The following is a 22,871-nucleotide window of genomic DNA, read 5'->3' as shown; positions in this document are numbered from 1 at the left end:
GGGGCCGACCGGACGCAGCGACAAGGACTTGTCGGGCACCGATTGCCCGGCCGAGCCCACTTGGACCCGGACAGTCCTGGGAAGGGAGGGGGGAGGAGGAGAAGGGCAACCGAAGGGGGAAGGGGCTGGCGGCGACGGCGGCTCCGCGCGGGGAAGCCGACGGCGGCGGGGGGGGGGGGGGGGGGGGGACCCTAGGAGCGGGGAGCCAACGAGATGATATATTAGTAGACTTAGCTCTGCACAGAAGGTGATCTATGTGTGTGAGATGAGAATATGCACATTATGCGCTATCAATCTATGCCTGAGCATAAGAAGATTCTTAAATGATTGTGTGGAAAATACTACAACCTGAACATTTATCTACTAGGAATTGGAAATTCTCCATTGTACTAGCTGAAATATTTTGGTGTACGGTTTCAAATTGAAAATGCTTAGAAGTCATTGTAGTGGTGATTTGATTCGGATCTGACAAAAGTTGGAGGTTAGCAATGGACACTATGTACTTCTATAATAGTGTCTTCCATTTTCTTTTTTCAAGTTTTGCACATCCCTCAAAATATAAATATGGGTTGCGGTTACCAAACCTTACATACATCTTCAAAACTTCTTATTCATTTTTACAGACTCAACGTATGTACTATTATTAGCTAAGATGCACCTAATGCCATTTTATACGGATATCACGGTTTCAAAGAATTGGTGCCATAGTAGTGTGGTATTTTCAATTAACCACTTTCATATTTATTTAGTTCACGACCATCTCTCATCTTTTGGTGCTAGCAAATGCAATTCGGACAAAGAGCCTCTATCAAATTACACTAGTCTATCTTTGTAGAGTTTCAACACAGTAAGCTATACATTCATGTAGAGACTCGGGTACTGAGGTACATATGACAGATTGTATGTTTACTACAGTTTAAACCATTGTTTTGGCAGGTGGAAGTCAACATTTGTTAGACATTGCGTTTAATTGTGCACAAGAATGAAGTTCAATAGCTTTTACAGATTTAACAAATCAACAGGTGTTATATCCATGCAGGACGTACATGCCAATGCATTGGAAGTCTTATGTTTGTGGAAGGAGAAAGCAAGGAGGTATGGTGGAATTCTTCAATTAAAATTGTTTTTTTTTCTAGCATGTTGCAAAATCAGTTGGATGTTTATCTGCATTCGAAAACACATATGATTTCTTAGCGTTGTCTCACAAATATTGTCGATCCATGGTTTCTATGGATCATGGAGTTTTAGTATACTTAGGCTTTGATACTACTTTCTAATTTATAATATGTATAGTGAGCGTGGAGGCCATCTCATATATCCCAATTCAATTTCATGGATTTCATGTAACCGTGATACCAAATAATATTGGTAAATAATATACCAATAGGTGATGTACTTTTGCATTTTTATAGGCAACTGAAGATAACGCTTAAAAGAGCAGCCCATGTGGATGCACAGCTTGAATAGTAAATTTAATGGAGATTTTTTAATCCAATTTGTAGCTTCCTCTTTGTAGCCATCTTCTTTGCTAGAGCTGCAGCTAGTATCCTCTCTGGAGTAGTTGTGCTGGTTTGTGAATAAATACCCTCTGTTAGCAATAAAGCAAGGCAGTTGTACATATATGTTATGGCATTTATATATAAGAAAATTGTTTTTTTTACATTGCTAAACATAGAACTATTCGTTGATTGCCTTCTAGTGCATGGCATAACTGTCCCATAGTACCTGTTCTCTAGTTGGCCTTTGTGGGGTGTTCGATTCACCTTGCATACCTTATGTATTGTTCCTTTTAGGCTTCCTCTTTCTTGAATTAAACAATAAACTTTTGTCATGAGGTGATAATTCAAGCTTTGAATGAAAGAACGCCAATTGTCTTTTTTGGCTTCAATTAAGTGGACACTTGTAACTAGCTTGCCTATGATACTTTTAACCAAATTTCTTGCAAATCACTAGGCATCTAATCATTTTCTTCCCCTTGGCATTTGTGGGGCCAGTGCTATCATCATTGACACCTTGTGACCTCCTTAACACATCCTTTGAATCCTCCATTTTTTGTCGTTCTTTATTTCTGTTTTGAAATGGTGGCACCACATCAAATGACAGCTCCACTCGTGGCCACCGTGATTTCTCTGTCATTGGCTCAATCTCTGTCCCATATAACATCCTTGAATCTGCCCACATAGTACACATATGCATAAATTGTTCAAGATCTACTCCCTTTTATGATGACACAAAGGCAAGACATGTTGACATCGCTTGTATGTGTGCTGCCCTTCAAGGAAAAACTACACGTCTTCTGATTGAGCTTCCCAATATGCCTTTCAATAAGTTTTGCTATTGTATCAAATCTCTACACTCCAGTTAACAGATTTCACAACTTTCAAGTGCCCCAAACCTCTAGTATTTTCCCTCTTCCCCCATAAGTAGGATCGGTCCAAATGGCAGTCTTCCTCCAAGCCTTCTCATTGTCCTCTAGAGACCCATGATCATCCCTCTAATCTTGTCGGCTAGTTCAGCAATAAGTCCATAATATCTCTGAACCAGTTGTTGAAAACCCCTCCTATGTTACTAGAGATGAGCTCACACTTAATGTCTGGATTGAAGACACACCTCGCCCACTTGAGAGTATGCACTAACTTAACAAAAGCCATACCCCATTTTATTATCAAATAATTGCTTCCATATGTTCTGTGAACACCTCTCCCATATAAGCCCTTGCCACAAGATACACCCTTCCAAACACATGGAACCATTTCACAAAATTCTCCATAATATGGGAAAACATTCCCTTTATTCAGCATTGGGAAATACTTCACTGCATTCTCTAAGCCTTTGCAAGTAGAGTTGGATTTTTTGTAGCTGAGGCTAATTGATGGCCACAATTGGATGTATCCACTTGCCTATGGTTCATAGCTTCTGATACTGAAGACAATCGAACTTGGTTTATGAATCAACTTAAAAATGTTGCAATGAAGAATATATTTTATAATGTTGAACAAGGGGAATGTTTTTCACCTTATGAATAATTTTGCAAAGAGGTCCAGCGGTTTCAGAAGGACGTTTTCCACCGCAATGGCTTATATGAAAGACGTGTTCACGTAACTTATGGGCACAAGTATTGGAGAATCAAATGAGGTATGACTTTGATTAAGTCGATATCACTCTCAAATCGATAAGGTATGTCTTCATTCCGGGCATCAAGTGTGACTACATCACTAATAATATAGCGAGAGTATTCTACAACTTGAGCAGAGACTTTGAGGACTTACATGTTGCTGAACTAGCTCACAATCTTAGAGAGATTATCAAGGGTTTGTGGAGGAAGAGGAGAAGGATTTGAGAAAGACTACCATCTAGACGGATACTACCAAGTATTATGGTTCAGTTGAGGGAAATACTAGAGGTTTACGCACTTGAAAGTTGTGAACTCTATTGATTGGAGTGTAGAGGTTTCAGACAATATAAAGAATTTTAAAATGCATATTGCAAAGCTAATCAGAAGACTTGTAATTGTCTTGAATGAAAGCACGGTGGTAAACAACGTCAATATGCCTTGGAAATTGTGACATCACAAAAATGCCTTGAACAGTTTTGTGCATTAGTACTACTCTGTGGATAATTTCAAGGCTCTTATGGGAGAGAAAAATCATAGTGGTCGCGGGTGGAGCTTCCATTTGTTGTGGCGACAATACTTAAGAGAAGAAATAAAAGAAGATAAAGAAAAATTGAGGATTAAAGGATTGCCTTGAAGGTGGCCACATGAAGAAAGGTTACAAGAATGGTAGCACTACTCCCACAAATGCAAGGTGAAGAAAATGATTAGAGGCCTAGTGACTTGCAAGAAATGTGGCACAAAGGGTCATAGGCAAGCTAGTTACAAGTGCTGACTTAGAACCAAGAGAAGGCAATTGTCATTTTTTTCATTCAAAGCTTAAATTATCACCTCATGCCAAAAAATAAACCTTGTTTTCTTTAATTTCAAGAATAGGAAACCTATAAAGAGCAATACAAAAGCTATGATAGGTGAATCTAGCAGCCCACAAAAGCTAGGTAGAGAACAAATACTACACGACAATCCAGGCATATTCGCTAGAAGGTAAACAACAAATAGTTACATGTTCGACAATGTAAAAAAATGAGAAACAAACTACTTATATAAATTTGATAGCATGTATATGTGCATCCTCCTTGCTTTCTTTCTCGGAGAAGTATTTCATCACAAACCAGAACTAGTCTAGAGAGGATACGCACTGCAGCTTTAGCAAAGAAGACGACTCCAAAGAGGAGGCTACAATTTACACTTATGTGAGATGTGAACTCACATGTAGTTTTATCTCGTGTGTTCTGAACTCATTGCAATATTATGATGAATCATGCATCAAGTGTCAACATGTCTCTACCTTGCCATTGTACTAAATTTTTTGAGGTATACATGCTTGAAGTGTTTCAGTTAATCACAAACCTCACATGAGCTATGCCAAGATTTGACATTATTCTATAATTTATTTGCTATCTCTTGCCACTCACTTGAAGTCTCCAATCATATTACTGTAAGTTTGCAAGGCTTAAGCAAGCAAAAGAAGAAGCTCCTCAAGCATGTGGTGGCAAAATTTATTATCTATTTATTTGGGTAGTGTGATCATAAATGACCTTTGCTACTTGTAGGCGTAATTTCATTTGCTCTGTATTGAATAAGCTGCTGCAAGTTCAACAAAACAGATTCCATCAAGCAACAAAAGGATAACCAAGTGATCCCCAAATCCTCCTCGTCTGCTATGGTTCAAGCGAACGAGGTTCTTGCTCTTATCCACGGTTGTCTCGTGCATGATTCCACTGGGTCAATCTACCGGTGTCGGATACATGATTGGTGGTGAGCAAAGAGAGAGAGAGAGAGAGGGGGCGAGCATCACCGACCAGGCAAACGAGAGAAGGGAGAGAAAGGTAGTGACCATGACAGATCAATGTCTATGCTGCATATTGTGCTTCCTCCGGCGGCGAACCGGCGACAAAGCGGGAAGAGGCACCGACAGCCAACCACCAGAGTAAGAGGATGGACCATGTCTACCACTAAAATATTTGTGCCCCATATATCTCACTTGCTTTAATCTTTTATCAGAAAGTAGGTGCGCCGTTTCAAGAAACTAGATTATACCTCGCACATTGGTACATGAATTGGTTGCAATATTCAAGGAAATTTGTTGTATGAAACATGAATATCTGGATCAATAATATGGTTTGTTGCATTTAATTATTGTATAGGTTAGTAGGGCTGACATATTTAGTTATATCATCGGATAAGCTACAACATTATAACGCATTCGGCAAACAATCACTGTGACACATAGCAACGACTAACAAATCCGTAAACTGGCTAAAACATGGATCATTTCATGTGCTCGATCATGGCCAAATAAGACCACCTCTTACTAGCTTGGTGTTATCATCCTCAATCAAAATACAATCCTCAACCAAATCCGTAAACTGGCTACTAAATATTACGACAACAGCATGATCATCATCCTTCCATGCATCTGAGCATTCGATATAATCTGAGAAATATACATACATGGCCTAATTGGTGCAGCCAGAACAAGACGTAGCCCACTGCGAGCCACACCCGTAGCAGAACTGGTAGCCGCACCTGCCAATTAATTTTACCACCATCGATCAATCTTGATGCAACAACAATGATCTTAATAGAATTTCACAAGAAGATTTAGTTACCTGCATGTGATGTGCAAGCAGCCGTCGGTCTTCTCCACGAAGAACTGGCACCTGGAGCACCGCCTCCACCTCCTCCCCGCGGCCATCTCCAGCAGCATCGCGTCCTCCCTGGCCGTGTCCCGGTGCCTGTACGCGGCGCAGTCGGCGCCGGCGTGCCACGGCACGCGGCACTGCGCGCAGAACAGCCGCCTGCACACCTGGCACTCGGACTGCGTCACGGTGTCGTCGTCGCCGTCGGCCACCATCATCTCGGAGCAGTCCGGGAACGGGCAGTAGGTCCGCCGCGCGCCGGCGAACATGGACTCGCACAGCGCGGCGCACCACCGCTCGAACAGGTCGCGCGGGAGCGCGGCGCGGCAGAGCTCCGGGTCGAGCGTGCCGGCGCACGCCGCGTCCAGGCACCCCACGGCGCCGGCGCGGCCGGACTCGAGCTTCGCGCGGACGTGGCCCTCCAGGCACGCCCCGCAGAAGGCGTGCGCGCAGGCGCTGCCGCCTCGGTGGGTGTCCAATGGCTCCATGCAGATGCTGCATGGCCCCTGCGCCTGTCCCGCCATTGCCGCGAGCTGTTGAGGGGAGGTAGGACTAGGAAGTTTTGTAATGAATGGGATCTGCTGGTTTTGGGGGTTTAGAGTGGGGTTTTAAGGACCTTTGTGTTGTGTTGTTTCCCAAGAAGTCTCTCTCAATTAACGCTACGGACGTACGGGACGACGATGCCGATGCCTCCTCGGCCGAAGCGTCTCATGTTTCCAAGGCGAGGAAGAGGAACTGGATCATGAATTCAGATTCATGACGATTTTAAGACTGATTTGACTAGATTTTGACTGAGCCATGCAAATGGAAAGTGAAGGCTTCGGCAGAATTTTCCTCGGTACTAGTCGTTCGGCGGGGCGCCCTCGCAATTCCCGTGGTTCTGTTTCCCGCCGTTGGTGCTAACTAACTTGATCGCCCCCGATTTCCGCGCCTACAGTATGTTGGCCCATCCTTCCATTCCTGCAGAAGACGGGTAGATCAGATCGGGGTCGTCTTTGCGGGAGCGTACTTTGGATTGCACGACCAGAGCACCCTTTCAGCGGCGCGCGTGTCGGCGACACCGCGACGAAGAAGCAGGCCGATCAGATGGAGGCCAAGCGCAGGCGTTTCGAGGACATGGCGGAGAAGATGCAGATGGAGGCCGCGCGCAGGGAAGACGAGGCAGAGGACAGGGAGTATTTCACCGATCTCATCCAAGACATGGAGGAAAAACAGACAGTTACAAAGGAGATGCCGAACTTTATTATTGTCAAGTACCATGGTACATACAAGTAAAGTTCAGCATCCATATTTACTCCAAATATAAGACGTTTTCTGACACTGTCATAGTGCCAAAAAAACGTACTCCATCCGTCACAGTTTAGAAGGCACAGTTAAATTTACGTGCGTTTCCATAATAGACAAGGTTTAGGCGCATTGCATTTATTCCTAGTAGCTAATTAGTACTCCGATATACTATTTCTATATGCATGTGTAGTGTGAATGCTATTTTTTAGCCCATCTCACAACCAATAGATAACCACCTAGGCCCAGAGAATTTCCAAGCGCGCCTTCTAAACCGTGACGGAGGGAGTAATATACAGAGAGAGTATCATGCTTCTTCCTTTGTTCGTCATTGCTGAAATTAATCTCACTTGCATCTCTCCCTTGTTTCGACAAAAGATCTCGTGGGGAAACTATGGGGATGGGACAGGCTGCTACCCATCGGGGAGTCCGTGCCGTGGTCCGACTACAGCGCCTATCTTCAAGAGTATCACCGTCACAATGCTGATGCGGTTAGCAGCATGGCTGCCCTCGCTCAGACGGTAAGTAAGCATATCCTATATCAAAGTATCAAACCACAACAATTATGTACCGGTTGTTTTGTGTGCTCACTTGAATTTCGATGACTGCCTGATCGATGGCTTCAACCAGTGCCTCATCAACGAGGAGCGGCTTGTGTCTGAGCGGAAGATCCGGGTGAAACCTGAAACCTTGCAAATGAGGAAATTAACCCTTCTGAGTTGCCTGATCCACCAGCGTGCACGTTCAGTCATCCGCACAGCCGGCCGTGGCTTCTCTGAGGTTTCCAGCGCCGCTTTGTTGGTACGGACCTTAGTAACACATCACAACCATTTTCCTTGTACTTCACCATGAAATGTTATGTGATCCTTTCTCTGCATCCTAATTATCTAATCAGTTTACTGACATGGACAATTAGCTGAAATGGAAAAGGGGGGCAAACATCCTATTTGCAGTACAATTTTTCAAATTAATTGCATACATGGAGTGAGTTTTTTGGTTGGCTACGCGGTTTTCTTTTATTGAAGCAGACATGCTGGTCCCTTGATCTATCTGACATTTGGTTTTCTTTTAGTTGAAATATTTGGGTACATTATAGATGGCTTTGTTTATATAAGGATAATTTGGCACCCAAATTCGCCTTCACGAGTTGGATGGTAATCATGGTATATGGATTGTTTTGCTTGACTTCTCTATGATGATTGCACCAATGCAAAACGATGTTTTCAAGTGTATTGCCAAGGAGGCTGACCTGACGTGTGCGATGCTGAGGTACGGCGCTGATCCCACTGATGATCAATTAATCGACCAGGGCAGAGAGATACGCATGTGTGCCTTGAGCATTATGAACTGCAGCTTGGACAATTCTGTTGCGGCCTCCGCTGTCATGTCGGTACGTGCCTTCAAAAACCCGCCTAATATTATCATTCATCCATCTGTCAAACTGATGATCACCTATGTATTGGCCATCTGTCGAACTTAACATTATCACCCATCCATTCTTGACCCTTATATATGAACCGCACTTCACGCAATTTTGTTTCTACTAGTAGCTTATGGGCACTAACTGCAAACTGATGGGCGGCTTCAATTTAAGGGTATGGCGAAGGAGGCCGAAGTGATGTGTGCGTGGATAAGTGAAAATAAAAACCCTCTTGATTCATATCAATCACTAGTAGAAAAAGGGTCATTTGTCCCGGTTCATAAGGCCCATCTGTCCCAGTTGGGGAACCGGGACTAAAGGGTCGTTACTAATGCCTAGGCCTTTAGTCCCGGTTCTTATACTAACCGGGACAGATGGGCCTCCACGTGGCTGGTGTTGCGAGCCCAGGCAGAAGGCTCTTTAGTCCCGGTTGGTGGCACCAACCGGGACCAATAGGCATCCACGCGTCAGCTGTTCAGGGGGTAGGGTTTTTGTTTTTTTTCTGAAAGGGGGGTGGATTTGGGGGTTTTGTATGGTTAATTAAGGTGTTTCATATATTGTGTTAGGTAGCTAATTAATTAATAGAGAGAAGTGTCCTCTATTATCTCCGTGCTTGGTCGACGCTACGTACTATACGTATAGAGAGGCCCTCGACACGCTAGCTAGTAAGAAAATGAAGGAAACCATTAAGTACAGAAGTTCGCCATGCATACCGAGAGAAGTGATCGACCTCTCCTTCTCCGAGAGATTGGTCAAACAACAAGTTTTCGTATTATCTATTCGACGCTACTGGCTACATACATATACAATATGTAAGATCTCTTACAATCCCCTAGCATTTGAACTCAACTTTCACATGGTATTCTCCGGCTTTATTGATGACGTGGTCAAGAAAGAATCCCGTCAATTCCTCTTGAATTGCTTTCATGCGATCTTGTGGTAGGAGTTCATTCCGCATCTGCCACGTCTAATTTGAAGAAGGGGGTTAATACATATATATGAATGAAACTCAACAGAAATGATGGTGTAATAAAATAAAATTGTGAATATTATTGCTTACGCACTTCATATTGTCTTTTAGAGTAGCCCCGCTTATCTTTGCAAATCGCGTTGTAGATGAACTCGCACACGTAGTATCCACAGTAATCATTTCCTTGTTCCTGCCACAAGCACTTTACGAGAAATAAAGGTCAATCAAACTGATAATGAAGCATTATAAATGGCATTGATGAAAGTAGCTAGAATCAACAGGAGATGCGCGCAACTAGCTAGCTAGTAGTACTTACTTTCGGGTATGTATATCGCAGCTCCTTCGGCAGTCCCGGAGCTTCTGCGGTGAACTGTTTCCAAACCCTGCAAGACAAAGAAAATAATTATTACTTGAGATATCAGGAAATGAACAAAAAGTTGCCGATATGGTGCGATAATGATCGATTGAACTTACTTGTTTCGGGATCTTTTCGTCTCGAGTCTAAGACGGTTACTAGTCTCCGCTCAAGCTTAATCTCCAGGAGAATATATTGGAAGCTGCGCACGCATGCATAACTCATCAATTACATTACTATAACCTCGCTCGAGTAATAAGGGAAACCGAATATGCACACGACAGTAACACTCACTTGAAGTTGTAAGGAAAGAGTATTAAATCTTTGTTTTGATTTATTAACAATGATTTGAGCAAGTTGGCCTCGGCCTCTTCGGCCCTCTTTTTAACCTGAAATTCATCTATGAGATTTGTGTTAATGCACCCAATATCATACATTTCTGCTTTTCTGCACTCGACGATCTTCAATCTGCATAATATAGTGAGGATAATTATAAATACATGCAATGAAAGAGCTGAGCTATATATAGAGACTTAATGACAGAAGTAGTACTTACAGACAGTAGCAAGTGACCGTTAATTTATCGAGGGCCTTTTGATTGAAGAACTGGAAGAACTCCTCAAATGAAATAGTCAACAGATCAATTCCAATGAGGTCGTGCTCCTCTTTAACTCTCAGATACAAAGTATCCATCCCCCCAGATTCTCTGCATGTTTTCATGTACCAATTATGGAATCTTCGCATCATCGTTGTTAGAGATTTTTCATCTTTGACGAGAGGCTTCCCGTACTCGTATCTGTGTTCGTCCACCTCCAAGAAATCATAATGTACATCATCGGACAGGTAATCTCCAAGATTGCTATAACCGGGCACCATCCCCGAAGCATTAGCGACGATGTCGCTAGACACATTGAGCGGGGGGCACGATTGGTTCGCTTGTTCGCCGAGCTGGGCAATTTTTTTCCCAGCTGCTCGTCGTTCATTTAACCTTTGATCACTGACAGTACTTCCCGACCGCTCCGCTTCGAGATATGCCTTTTCAGTAACGCGCTCATAGTTGGTTTTCGGCGGAGACTTTGGTGGTTTCCTCAGGGCATCGATAGTGCGCTTTGCTTTCACCGCGTCTACCTTCTCCTCCGGAGGTGGATGTCTCTCTGCTTTTGCCCCTTCAAAGAAGTCCTTCACTTCTTTTTGCACGATCTTTTTGTTTTCTTCCACGGTCATCTCGTACGGTAACTTCTCTAGAGGCTTGAGAGGTGGACCGTATCTGTATTGCCTCCGGCCTCTGGCTGTATTGCTAGACGCCGGAGCAGACGGAGCGGCTGCGGCTGTCTTCTTTCATGCTTGCTTACGAGGCGGAGGAGAAGGACTACGACGCGCTGGAGCAGCCGGGGCGGTGGCGGGTCTCTTCCGCCCTTGCTGGCGAGGCGGAGAAGGAGGAGGCTGGTGGCTGCTCGGGCGCAGGCGGAGAAGGAGGCGGAGTGCCGCCACGCGCCTGAGAAGGAGGCTGAGTGCCCTGATCGTCACTCGCCGGAGGAGGAGGCGGTGGAGGTGGCGGAGTGCCCTGACTCGCCAGAGGAGGAGGAGGAGGCAGAGGCATGCAGTTCGGAAGGTTGATGAGCTCCTTCCGCCATAGGCATGGAGTCTTCACACAAGAACCCAGCCGAGTCTCCCCTTCACCCGTAGGGTGGTCAAGCTGGAGGTCATCAAATCCTTCTATTATTTCATCCACCATCACCCTAGCATATCCTTCTGGAATCGGCCGGCAGTGAAAAGTTGCGCCAGGTTCAGGAGGTGCAACAGAGCCAACAGCCGCCTTGACTTTCAATTCCATCCACTGCGTCATAAGGTGGCAATGCTGAGACTCCGTGATAGCATCTACGGGGTAGCTAGCAGGAGCCGTGAAGACAGGCTCCTGAAGCAGCTCTGAGGAAGCCACGCTGCTTCTCCGCTGAGATGGCGGGGTAGCTTCGGGTGTAGCTTCGGCAGGTCGCGTGCTGCGAACTGCCTCTCGTTCCTCTAGCGCTTGTACCCTTGCGTGCAGCGCCTGTATTTGGGTCAACTCCTTTTTCTTCTTCCTCTCCCGGCGTTTGTAACCGCCTGCGTTGGGAAATCTAACCTTCCACGAAAGGGAGCCTGGCGTGCCTCGTGTCCGTCCGGGGTGCTCAGGATTCCCGAGGGCCTCTGTGAGCTCGTCGTTCTCTCTGTCCGGAATGAACGTCCCTTGCTGCGCCTTTTCGATATACTCCTGAAGCTTCACGATGGGTGTGTTCAGCTGCTCGTCGGTCCAAACGCACTTCCCTGTTACAGGGTCCAATTTTCCCCCAACCCCAAAGAACCAAGTCCTGCAACGGTCTGGCCAGCGTCGCGTCTCTGGTTCGATCCCTTTGTCAATGAGGTCATTTCAGCCTTGTCCCACAACGGCCGGGCTTTCAGGTAGCCACCTGACCCCGTGCGATGGTGATGCTTCTTCTTTGCAGCATTTTTCTTGTTTGTCGCTGACATCTTCGCTACTCTCTCAGATTTCTTTTTGGTGACAAATTCGGGCCACTGATCTTTGATCTTCTCAAATCGGTCGATGAATTCTGGAGTCTTGTCTTGGTCGACAAACGATGATTTCAGCTCATTCTTCCACCTCCTGAATAGCTCAGCCATCTTCTTAAGAGCATAAGCCTTGATCATTGGCTTTTTAACTGGATTCTCCGGATCCTCCTCTGGCGGGAAGGTGAAATTTTCCTGCAGCGCGGTCCAAAGATCAGCTTTCTGCCTATCGCTGACATAAGACACCTGAGAGTCTTTGTCCTTAGGCTTCAACCATTGCTCGATGCTGATCGGGATCATGTCCCTCACTAGAACCCCGCACTGAGCATTAAATTTTTGCTTGGTCCGGAGGGGTTCAATCGGTTGGCCAGCGCGATCAATTTCGATGATTGTGTACCTTTCATCCGCGCGCAATTTTCTCTTCGGGCCTCGTCTCGTTACCGAAGTGTTGCTCGATCCGGGGGCTAGAAAAGAAGAAAAAGAAGAGAGTTAATATGTGTACATACCAAAAACAATTAATGCATCAATTAGCTATATATAGTCAGCACATGCTCAATTAATTAATATATATACCTGGCCGGACTCCGTTCGGTCACCGGAGCCGTCACCACGGTGTCCTTCCCCCTCCATTCGCTCACGGGAGCCGTCATCACGGTGTCCTTCCCCCTCCATTCGCTCACGGGAGCCGTCATCACGGTGTCCTTCCCCCTCCATTCGGTCACCGGAGCCGTCATACGGTGTCCTTCCTCCTCCATTGTTTGATCATCGTCGTAGCCTGCTTCTTCATCCTGTCTTTCCAGACCATCGGTGCATGTGTCGTTGAGAAACGACAAGACGGCATCACTTTCGTGTGCGATTATCTCCCCCAACACCGCTTCTTTTGCTTGGTCTCGGGGGTGCGGATCCATAGTTTCTGCAAATATTTACAACATGGCAATTATTATTCAAACATGACAGATGGATATATTAGTGGCAAACGTTGAACTAGCTAGCTAAGCACAATAAGGAATCATATTAGTGGCATGGCCTCGACGCTTCTCTAGGGTTTGGGGTGGCCTCGGCAACGCTTCAAGGATTTGGGGTGGCCTCAACAACGCTTCAAGGGTTCGGGGTGGCCTCGACGACAACGCTCTTTTAACTTGGTAAATTTGGGTGGCCTCAAGAGAGTTTGTCGATCGGGTAGGGGCACGGCGGGAGGGGGTAGGAGACCGACATCGTTTTTTTCTAGGGTTTGGGTGTCCTCGAGAGTTTTGGTCGAGCGAGAGGGCCGGGGGGTGCTCTCGTGGTATAAGTTATCACGGTCGAGAGGGGGTATATATATCGACCGCCCCTCATGTCGAAGTTATCCGGGAGGGGGTTATATCGACACCGACGACATACATACAAGGGGAAATAATGTTATCGGGGAGGGGGTATATCAACCCCCCCCCCCCTCGTGTTGAAATTATCGGGATAGAAGAGAAGAAGAAAAAAATAGAATTTTCTTATTTTTTTCTTAAATGTAACTTTTGCATATATGAACATACATACAAAAATTATACATACATGGAAAAAAATTGCTATGAACAAAAAACATCATATATGAATATTTTGTATATACATCATATCCATCCATCCATCCATTCATACATACATACATGGACAAAAAGAAATGCTATGAACAAAAACATTAGTAGAATTTTCTTATTTTTTCTTAAATGTAACTTTTTGCACTAGAACTATTTCAAATAATTCCTTTCAAATGCCACAAAATTTTTGAGAAGTCCTCTGATGCCTATAGATCATTTTTATTCAAAAACCCACTTTGGTCATTTGAAAATTTTGAGCACAACTTCCATTTTTCACTTTTGGTCCAATCTTGGCATTGAACTACAACCCTATTTTTCCTTGCTAAAAAATTCTGAATTTTTTACATCTTGTAGTCCTTCCTACTAAACCCTTAAGTCCAGAAGGGCAGCCCCAATTTCATCTAGCAAGTCCGCCAAAAAAAATTCATGTAGTTTCTGTCCAGCACTAAATTTTAATAAAACTTGCACTAACAAGTTTTTCCTTTTAACAAACCAACTTGACCATCTTCACCAACATCCAAGGAGACATCATCCTGCCAAGTTTCACATAAAACAAAGTTCCCTAGCTAGCCCTAGCATTTCATCAAACACCTTGTGGACATGGCTGAAAACATGCAATTCTCTGAAACTTTGCACTGAACCAACTTCACCATCATCACATAAATGAAGGAAGGACAGAGGAGAGGGGGGGGGGAGGAGGAAGTACCGGCCTGTCCGGCGGGCAGTGGTGCGGCGGCGTTGACGGCAGGGCAGGGGCGTAGCGCAACGTCGGGGCAGGGCAGGGGCGCGGCAGCGTTGGCGTCGAGGTCGAGGTAGGGGCGCACGACGGCGTCGTTGGGGCAGGGTAGGGGCGCGACGGCGTCGGGGCGAGGCAGGGGCGCACAACGTCAACGTCGGGGCAGGGCAGGGGTGCACGACGTCGGCGCCGGGGCACGACAGGGGCTCGGCGGCGTCGGGGCAGGCAGAGCGCGGCGACGGCGTCGGGGCACGGTAGGGGCGCGGCGGCGTCGGGGCAGGCAGGGCGCGGTGACGGCGTCGGCGTCGAGGTCCGGCAGCCTGGCGGCGTCGAGGTGTTCGTCGGTGTCGAGGCGTTCGGCGGCAGAGAGGCAGATCGAAGAACTAAATGAAAAATTTCACAAGTCCAGCTTATATACACAGAGCATTAGTCCCGGTTCGTGCCACCAACCGGTACCAATGCCCCCCTTTAGTACCGGTTGGGGGACCAATGCCAACCTTTAGTCCCGGTTGGTGCCACCAACAGGGACCAAAGGACGCGCACAGCGGCGTGGTGGTGGGAGTTTAGTCCCACCTCGCTAGTTGAGAGGGGCGCGCAGTGGTTTATAAGCCCCACTGCCGCACCCCTCTCGAGCTCCTCTCTATTGCAGGCTTACGGGCCTAATTGTCACTGCTATGCCAGATGGGCCTACTGGGCCTTCTGCTGGCCGAATCCTGGCCCATTGATGGGTTTCTAGTCGTATTCAGGCCGTGGTGGCCCAGTAGGTGGCACATTTTTTATTTTTTCCCAGTTTTTTTGTTTTCTTTTTTGCTTTTTTTTGTTTTGTTTCTACTTACAACAAAATACTTATTTATTTTATTTTATTTTGTTTCTACTTATATATTTGCTATTAAAGTTTCTAACAAACAAAGTTCTTTATGAAAATTCTTTTTTTTTAATGATTTTGAACAGAAAATATTTTGATAATTTTAGTTGCATCAATTTTATATAATTTTAGTTTCATAAATTTTAGAGGTTGCTAATAATGTTTTGAACAGAAAATACTTTGATAATTTTAGTTTCATAAATTTTATTTATGTTATTAAAGTTTAATTTATTTTATTTTATTTTGTTTCTACTTATATATTTGATTAAAGTTTATATTATTTTGTTTCAAATTACTTATTTATTTTATTTTGAGATAATTCTTTTTGCTATTAAATTTTCATGCATTTACTGATTATTTTATTTTGTTTCTCTTTCAAAGTATCAGGGTTTCATACGGAAACTCGTCCGTTACAAAAGGATTTCATTTTTTTGAACTTATTTGAACTCCATAGTTTTTCTATGTTCAAAATGCACCATTCAAAGCCACATCATCAATTTTCAACCCTTTCTGACTTCATTTGTTACTTTTCATGCATTTACTGATTTTTTCAGCTATAAGACCCTGAAATTGAAAAGCATTTCAAATGAACTCTGAAAAGGTTAAAAGTTGGCATGGTATCATCATTTCACCCACATAGCATGTGCAAGAAAGTAGAGAGGCTTACGGCAAAAACTAGATGCACTTCGTGTACAAAACGGACAATCTCTTTCGAAGTATCAGGGTTTCATACGGAAACTCGTCTGTTACAAAAGGATCACATTTTTTTGAACTTATTTGAACTCCATAGTTTTTCTATGTTCAAAATGCACCATTCAAAGCCACATCATCAATTTTCAACCCTTTCTGACTTCATTTGTTATTTTTCATGCATTTACTGATTTTTTCAGCTATAAGACCCTGAAATTGAAAAGCATTTCAAATGAACTCTGAAAAGGTTAAAATTTGGCATGGTATCATCATTTCACCCACATAGCATGTGCAAGAAAGTAGAGAGGCTTACGGCAAAAACTGGATGCACTTCGTGTACAAAACGGACAATCTCTTTCGAAGTATCAGGGTTTCATACGGAAACTCGTCTGTTACAAAAGGATCACATTTTTTTGAACTTATTTGAATTTCATAGTTTTTCTATGTTCAAAATGCACCATTCAAAGCCACATCATCAATTTTCAACCCTTTCTGACTTCATTTGTTATTTTTCATTCATTTACTGATTTTTTTCAGCTATAAGACCCTGAAATTGAAAAGCACTACAAATGAACATGGATAGATAAGTGACCAAATTAATAGTAGTTCATCATCACATTAAAACCAAAGTACATACATAGTTCAAATTGAACAACATATAGCTCTCCAGAGCATCTAGTTTAACCATACATTGAAACTATGTAAAACCTTTCAATGCAACAATAAATATGATCATAATCACAACTAAGGTAACAATTGATCCAACGGCATAATGATACCAAGCCTCGGTATGAATGGCATATTTTCTAATCTTTCTAATCTTCAACCGCATTGCATCCATCTTGATCTTGTGATCATCGACGACATCCGCAACATGCAACTGCAATATCATCTTCTCCTCCTCAATTTTTTTTATTTTCTCCTTCAAGTAATTGTTTTCTTCTTTGACTAAATTTAACCTCTCGACAATAGGGTCGGTTGGAATTTCCGGTTCAACCACCTCCTACATAAATAAAATCTATGTCACGTTGGTCGGCATAATTGTCATAAACAATAAATGAACCAAATAGTTATAAAAAGATAATATATACCACATCCGAATCATAGACAGGACGAGGGCCGACGGGGGCGGATACTAGAACCATCGCACTATATAATAACAAGGAATAATAAAAGTAAGAAAATTAGACAAGTATCTATCTCAAGTAAGAATTTTATTTTCTTTCAGAAAGAAGATAAGAACAAGAGGCTCACCACGGTGGTGTCAGCGACGAGATCGGCGCGGGCGATCGACGGCGGTGAAGACGGAGACGGGATGTGACGGACCGCTAAACTTAGAAAAATCTCGGGGAAAATGGAGCTCGGAGGTCGAGTTTCGAAAGAAGAAATATTAACTAGTGTGGCTCGGACATTTCATCGAACACCTCATGTGCATAGGAGGTGAGCTAGAGCACCCAAATGCCCTCCCCTCGCCGGCCAGCAAAAAACAGAGCAGGGTGGAGTTCTCTGCTCGCTGGCGATGGGGTATATATAGGCAAATCATTTGTCCCGGTTCGTGGCTGGAACCGGAACCAATGGTTATGGGCCAGGAGCGAGACCCATTGGTCCCGGTTCGTTCCTAAAACCGGGACAAATGGGTCCAGACGAACCGGGACCAAAGCCCGCGAGGCCCCGGCCGGCCACCTGGGCTCACGAACCGGGACGAATGCACCCGTTGGTCCCGGTTCGTATAAGAACCGGGACTAATGGGTTGGCTAGGCCCGAACGAAAGCCCCCTTTTTTACTAGTGAATATTACATACCTGATGAGATTGAGAACAGCCGCATAGTTCGGTACCGGACCTTGAATGTTATGATCGACATACTAGAAGAGTCTTCTGCTGCTGCTTCTGGGCACAAGATTGATAAGGAAGAACCTGCTAGTACAAATGATCATGGTGTTGATAGGGACGACATTGCAGCTGATGGGGCAGCAAACACCACAGGGTATGGATGTTCCATTCGTTTATTCTTTCTTGATGCAGCTATATGTGGTTGAAGAGAATTAGTTTGTTGCTTCTTGATGGTAAGCAGCATTGTGATGCTGTACCATTTCACTGTATGATCACCAGGGGCGGCGGCATTTCAGATGTATTGAATTCTCAGTATAAGAAAAGTATTGAATGTGATGAAAAGAGTGAGAAGAGGCAAGAAGGTAACACAGAAAATAATCACCACAATTATGGTTACTAAAGGCCTTCATATTTCCCTTGCAATACGCTTCATATGTAAAATAAATTACTTGGGTAATGTTTTGTTTCAGAAGATCTTTTTGAGAAACTATGGGGGTGGGAAAGGCTGCTACCACTGTGCGGTTCCGTTAAGTGGTCTGACTATAGCAGCTATCTTGAGGAGTACTACAAACGCAATGCTCACGGGTTCATTGCCGATGTTGCTGCTGCCAACCAAACTCGCGAAGATTTGCAGATCGCCGCTGCTGCTGACATTTGGTATAACTTAAGAGAATTAGTTTGTTACTTCTTGATGATAAGCATTCTGGTACTATACCATCTCACTGTATGATCACCAGGGGCGGCATTTCTGATGTATTCAGTTCCCAGTATACGAAAAACATTAAACGTGGTGAAAAGGGTGAGGAGAGGAAAGAAGGTAAGAGGGAAGCTAATCGCCACAATTACGCTTACTTTGGGCCCTTCATATTTCCCTTGCAATATGCTTCATATGTAATGTTGTTTTTGGTAATGTTTTGTTTCAGAAGATCTTTTTGAGAAACTATGGGGATGGGAAAGGCTGCTACCACTGTGCGGTTTGGTTAAGTGGTCCGACTATAGCAACTATCTTGAGGAGTATTACAAACGCAATGCTTCTGAGTTCGTTGCCGATGCTGCTGACGACCAAAATCTGGAGGATTTGCAAATCGCTGCTACTGCTGACATGTTTGCTGCTGTTGCCAAATCTGTAAGTTACCCTCTTGCTTCTTTACTAAACCATCGATTGCTTAACTGAAAATGTTTGCGACAACATATTTCTCAAACTAACAATTTTTTTCTAAGTAGTGTCTCAAGATGGAGGAGGAACTCTTGTCCGAGTGGAAGACTCGAGTGGAACGTACCTTGGATGGCACTTTACCAATCAGCACTATCATTCAGAGTAGCCTTATCAAGCAGTTTGCACTTTCGATCTGTGGCGCAGGGGGTGAATTGAGACTGGCTTTTTAGGTCCCGGGGGTCGGTACCCCCGGTTATCCTGTACGTCCATGTAAAATACAGTAGCTAGAGATCTGTGCCATGTCCTGTCATAGTGTGTTGTTTAGCAAGCCTAGTGAACAGTAATGCGGCAGGGTGGTACCGGGGCTGATGGAAGGATTCATTCGGCTCTCTCTCTCCAGTCCGCGCAGAGCAGCAGGTGGCAGATGTCGATACTGGCCAATTGAGCTGACAAAGCTGGTTCGTGTATACACAAAACATCGCCCGTGACCCAGAGTTTGGAGAGATACACTTCCTGAAATGCAATTTTTTTTTTTTGCGGGAAAAAAGAATTCTCATTACTCAAGGAGGCTTCTCAGCGAGAGCCAGGTTTATAACAAAGTCCATCCCGGCAGTAAGCCAGACTGCTGTGCGCGGAGTGCTACGGCCATAGGCGGCCAGCTCATGACTAATCATGTTCTGCAGACGGCTACAAAGAGTAAAAGAGATCTCCCTAGCATCGCTTCCAGCCAACCTACGAATCTCCTTTATAAGTGCACGATGTGACGATCTATCCATCTCGCGTGCTGTAATCATCGACACCGCCTCCGCGCTATCCAACTCAACCAGAATAGGTAGGTTAGATCGGTGCAAGGCCAGCTCCAAGCCTTCTCTGCACGCTTCTAACTCCGCCTCTAAAGCGTTGTCACATGTACGTAGCTCCCTACATGCGCTGTAGATGATCTCGCCTCTGTCATCACGCAGGATCATACCTCCTCCCGCCGCACCTGTGGCCGCTATGTAGCTCCCATCCGTGTTCAACTTAACCCAGCCCGGCTGGGGCGGTACCCAGTGTGCGCGCACCTTGGGCGCCGTACTTTCTGGAGCGCGTGGTGGTGAAGGCAGGACCACCATCTTCCCTTTCTCTAGGTTACCATCAGGATGTTGCTTTATGCACATGAGTGAGTTGATGTATCCTGAAATGCAATTTTAAATTGAAGAGAGAGCCTTACTTTTCCAGACAAGTGTGAGAGAGAGAACGCTTTTTTCTAATGAAGAGAGAACCTGCAAGTGTGCATGTAAGTGAGAGAAGGAGAGCGTGTCAGGGGAGATAGTTTTTTTTTGTGTTGTTGCATTTGTCAGATTTGACTAGTGAAGAGAAAGCCTGTGAGAGAGAAAGCGTGAGAGGTGAGAGAGATTGTGCATGCATGTGAAACCATGAAAACGTGGCAGAGAAACATAGATTTTGAACAGCGACTTGGGAGCGCTGCATGCCTCGAGTCACGGTCCAATAGACTTCCTCCTGCCAGCCTACTCCTGCCAAACCTAGTTATGCTCCTCCTCTAGTCTCCTTGACAAAAGCCTGCCTAATTACGCTGCTGCTGCTGCAATTGACAGAGGCTGGCACGAATCTTATTTTCACTGGATGGCCGAGATAGGAGGGTGCCGGGACACCCGGGTGTCATCACACCTTTCCGGGGGTGAATTGTGTGTTCCTTCTGCCGTTGCTCTTGTGGTATGTACCTACCTTGCCTGAACAAACCAAACAAAACAAAATAATATTTTTTGTATGGTACCACTGGAATGCTATCCCTCTCAATCATAGCGTATTTCGTTTGATTCTTTCTGTGGTCTTTTGACTGATGCAAAAAACATTGGTTTCAAGTGTATCACCAGGGAGGCTGACCTGATGTGTGAGCTGCTGAAGCATGGCGCGGCGCCTTTTGACGACATGATCCAGCATAGCAGCGTGATCCGCACGTGCGCCTTGGGCCTTGCGAACAACCTCAAAGGACACCAGTCTATTGCCCCCGCTGCTGCAATGGTGGTACGTGCCTGCCTGCCAAAATGCGCTGAATTTTAACAAGTATCTGTCTATCCATTTCTTTTCTGTAAATTGCCAGACTACTCATCTTGGCATCTACTGGTTGTAAAATGATGAATGCCTTGGATTCGATTCAAGGGAAGGGCAAAGGAGGCCAAGAAGTTGTGCGATTGGATCAAGAGGAAGAAGAAGCTCGTCACCTTCAGCCTGTGCGAGCCTCATGGGCTCGAGGAGTGCCGCTTGATCCGGATGAAAGCCTTGGATGTTATGACCAGCATACTGCAGGAGTCTTCCTTTCCTTCTTCCAAGGTTAGTGGATGAAAAGTAATATATATATTTTTCTTAAAGGCGATAATTGTAGGTCAGTCTGATCAAGCAAGATACTAGCACATAATGTTTTTTGTTTTTGCCGTTTTCATTTCTAGACATTCGTTATTGTATTTGTACAGGTGCACATGCTAGCTAGTCATGCTTGGCACTATGTTCTTTCATTGTCTAATACTCCATCTGTAAAAAAATATAAGAGCGTTTAGATCAGTAGATAAAACGTTTTAGGTCACTACTTTAGTGGTATAAAATGTCTTATTAGTTTACAGAGGGAGTATGTAAGAAGCAAAGACACATTTTTGGAGTTCTTATTGTCTCCTCACTGATCAAGTCTAATATGACGCCGCTAATGGCAAGATGGATGGGCAACGTAATTTTTTTCTTATTTTTCCACTTGGCCCTGCTGTCTTGTTTCCTAGTAAGTAAGAGATTACAGTTACATTTTTAATGGTGAAACGAGTGCATTTCCCTGCTGTTCATGGTAATTGTGATGTTATCAAGATTGTTTTCGTTTGCCAGATGAAAAATTGTCTAATTGATTCATGTTATTTTTTCCACTGCAGATGCGGAATGATGATGCAATGGCATATGGCTAAGCAAGGATAGGACCCATGGATCTAAAGTTTCTTCTACATGGAATGGAAAGCTGGAAGCCCGGAGCATCATCTGTTGGTCTCAGTTCAAGTAAATACTTTCTGTATGTTTTGGAGATCTGCCTTTTGGCGGCCTGCTCTGCTACTGCTGGATTATGCTTGTCAATCAAATCGTACAACCAGTATGTGCTACTGATCGCTCTTATACAGAGAAAATGTGCAAGTATATTCTAGAAAACGACGCCAGCGCTCCTCGGGTCGCTCCCGCGAGAGGGCAGGGGGGCGAAAACCTAGCCGCCGCCAGCGCAGATCCACCGGCCATCTTCCCCTCGCCGCCGCCGGCAGACGTCGCCGGGCAATGCCCGCGCGGCTCGGCGGTGGCGGGGCACTTCCTCCTCCCGTCCGAGCTCCAGCAGCGCGGGCTGCCCATCTCGGCGGGATCCAGGGCGCTGCTCCCGCGCCGGTGCGCACACGGGCTGGGGCGGACGCGTCCGAGCGTGGGGTGGCGCGCGTAGGGCGGCACAGCTTGGCTGTGTCGGAGAGGTTGCGGATCTGGCGGCTCCGAGGAGGGCGCGGATCTGCCGAGTTGGGTGCGATGGTGAAGCTCCTCTGCTGAGCGGCGCGGGCGGCGAGGCAGGGATGGCTGCGGCCTGGGGCATGCGGTGGCCACGCGGGTCGCGGGCGCGCTGCACAAGGGCGAGCCCCTGCTGGATCTGAAGAGGGCCGCCGCCGGACGGGCTCTTGCTCGGTGCTGCGGCG

The 22,871-nt window shown here is 45.2% G+C and overlaps 1 protein-coding gene across 1 annotated transcript; it reads right to left on the bottom strand.

The window, feature by feature from the left end:
• Nucleotides 1–5,363: 5,363 nt before the first annotated feature.
• Nucleotides 5,364–6,278, bottom strand: LOC109785646 (E3 ubiquitin-protein ligase RSL1-like). The gene is made up of 2 exons (XM_020344249.2): nt 5,725–6,278; nt 5,364–5,641 (listed from the first exon to the last, which is right to left on the bottom strand). The coding sequence occupies exons 1-2, from the start codon at nt 6,276–6,278 to the stop codon at nt 5,572–5,574; spliced, it is 624 nt and encodes a 207-aa protein (XP_020199838.1). The 3' UTR covers nt 5,364–5,571.
• Nucleotides 6,279–22,871: the final 16,593 nt, after the last annotated feature.

Source organism: Aegilops tauschii, chromosome 6 (genome assembly GCF_002575655.3).
Source record: "Aegilops tauschii subsp. strangulata cultivar AL8/78 chromosome 6, Aet v6.0, whole genome shotgun sequence".
Taxonomy (NCBI): Eukaryota; Viridiplantae; Streptophyta; class Magnoliopsida; order Poales; family Poaceae; genus Aegilops; species Aegilops tauschii.
This window is presented reverse-complemented; position numbering and strand designations above follow the sequence as displayed.

Bases quoted from the DNA above. Each gene is read 5' to 3' on its own strand.
- LOC109785646 (XM_020344249.2), bottom strand. From the start codon at position 6,278: ATGGCGGGACAGGCGCAGGGGCCATGCAGCATCTGCATGGAGCCATTG. The intron at 5,642-5,724 runs GTAACTAAATCT...ATTAATTGGCAG, and splicing joins TGCTTGCACATCACATGCAG to GTGCGGCTACCAGTTCTGCT.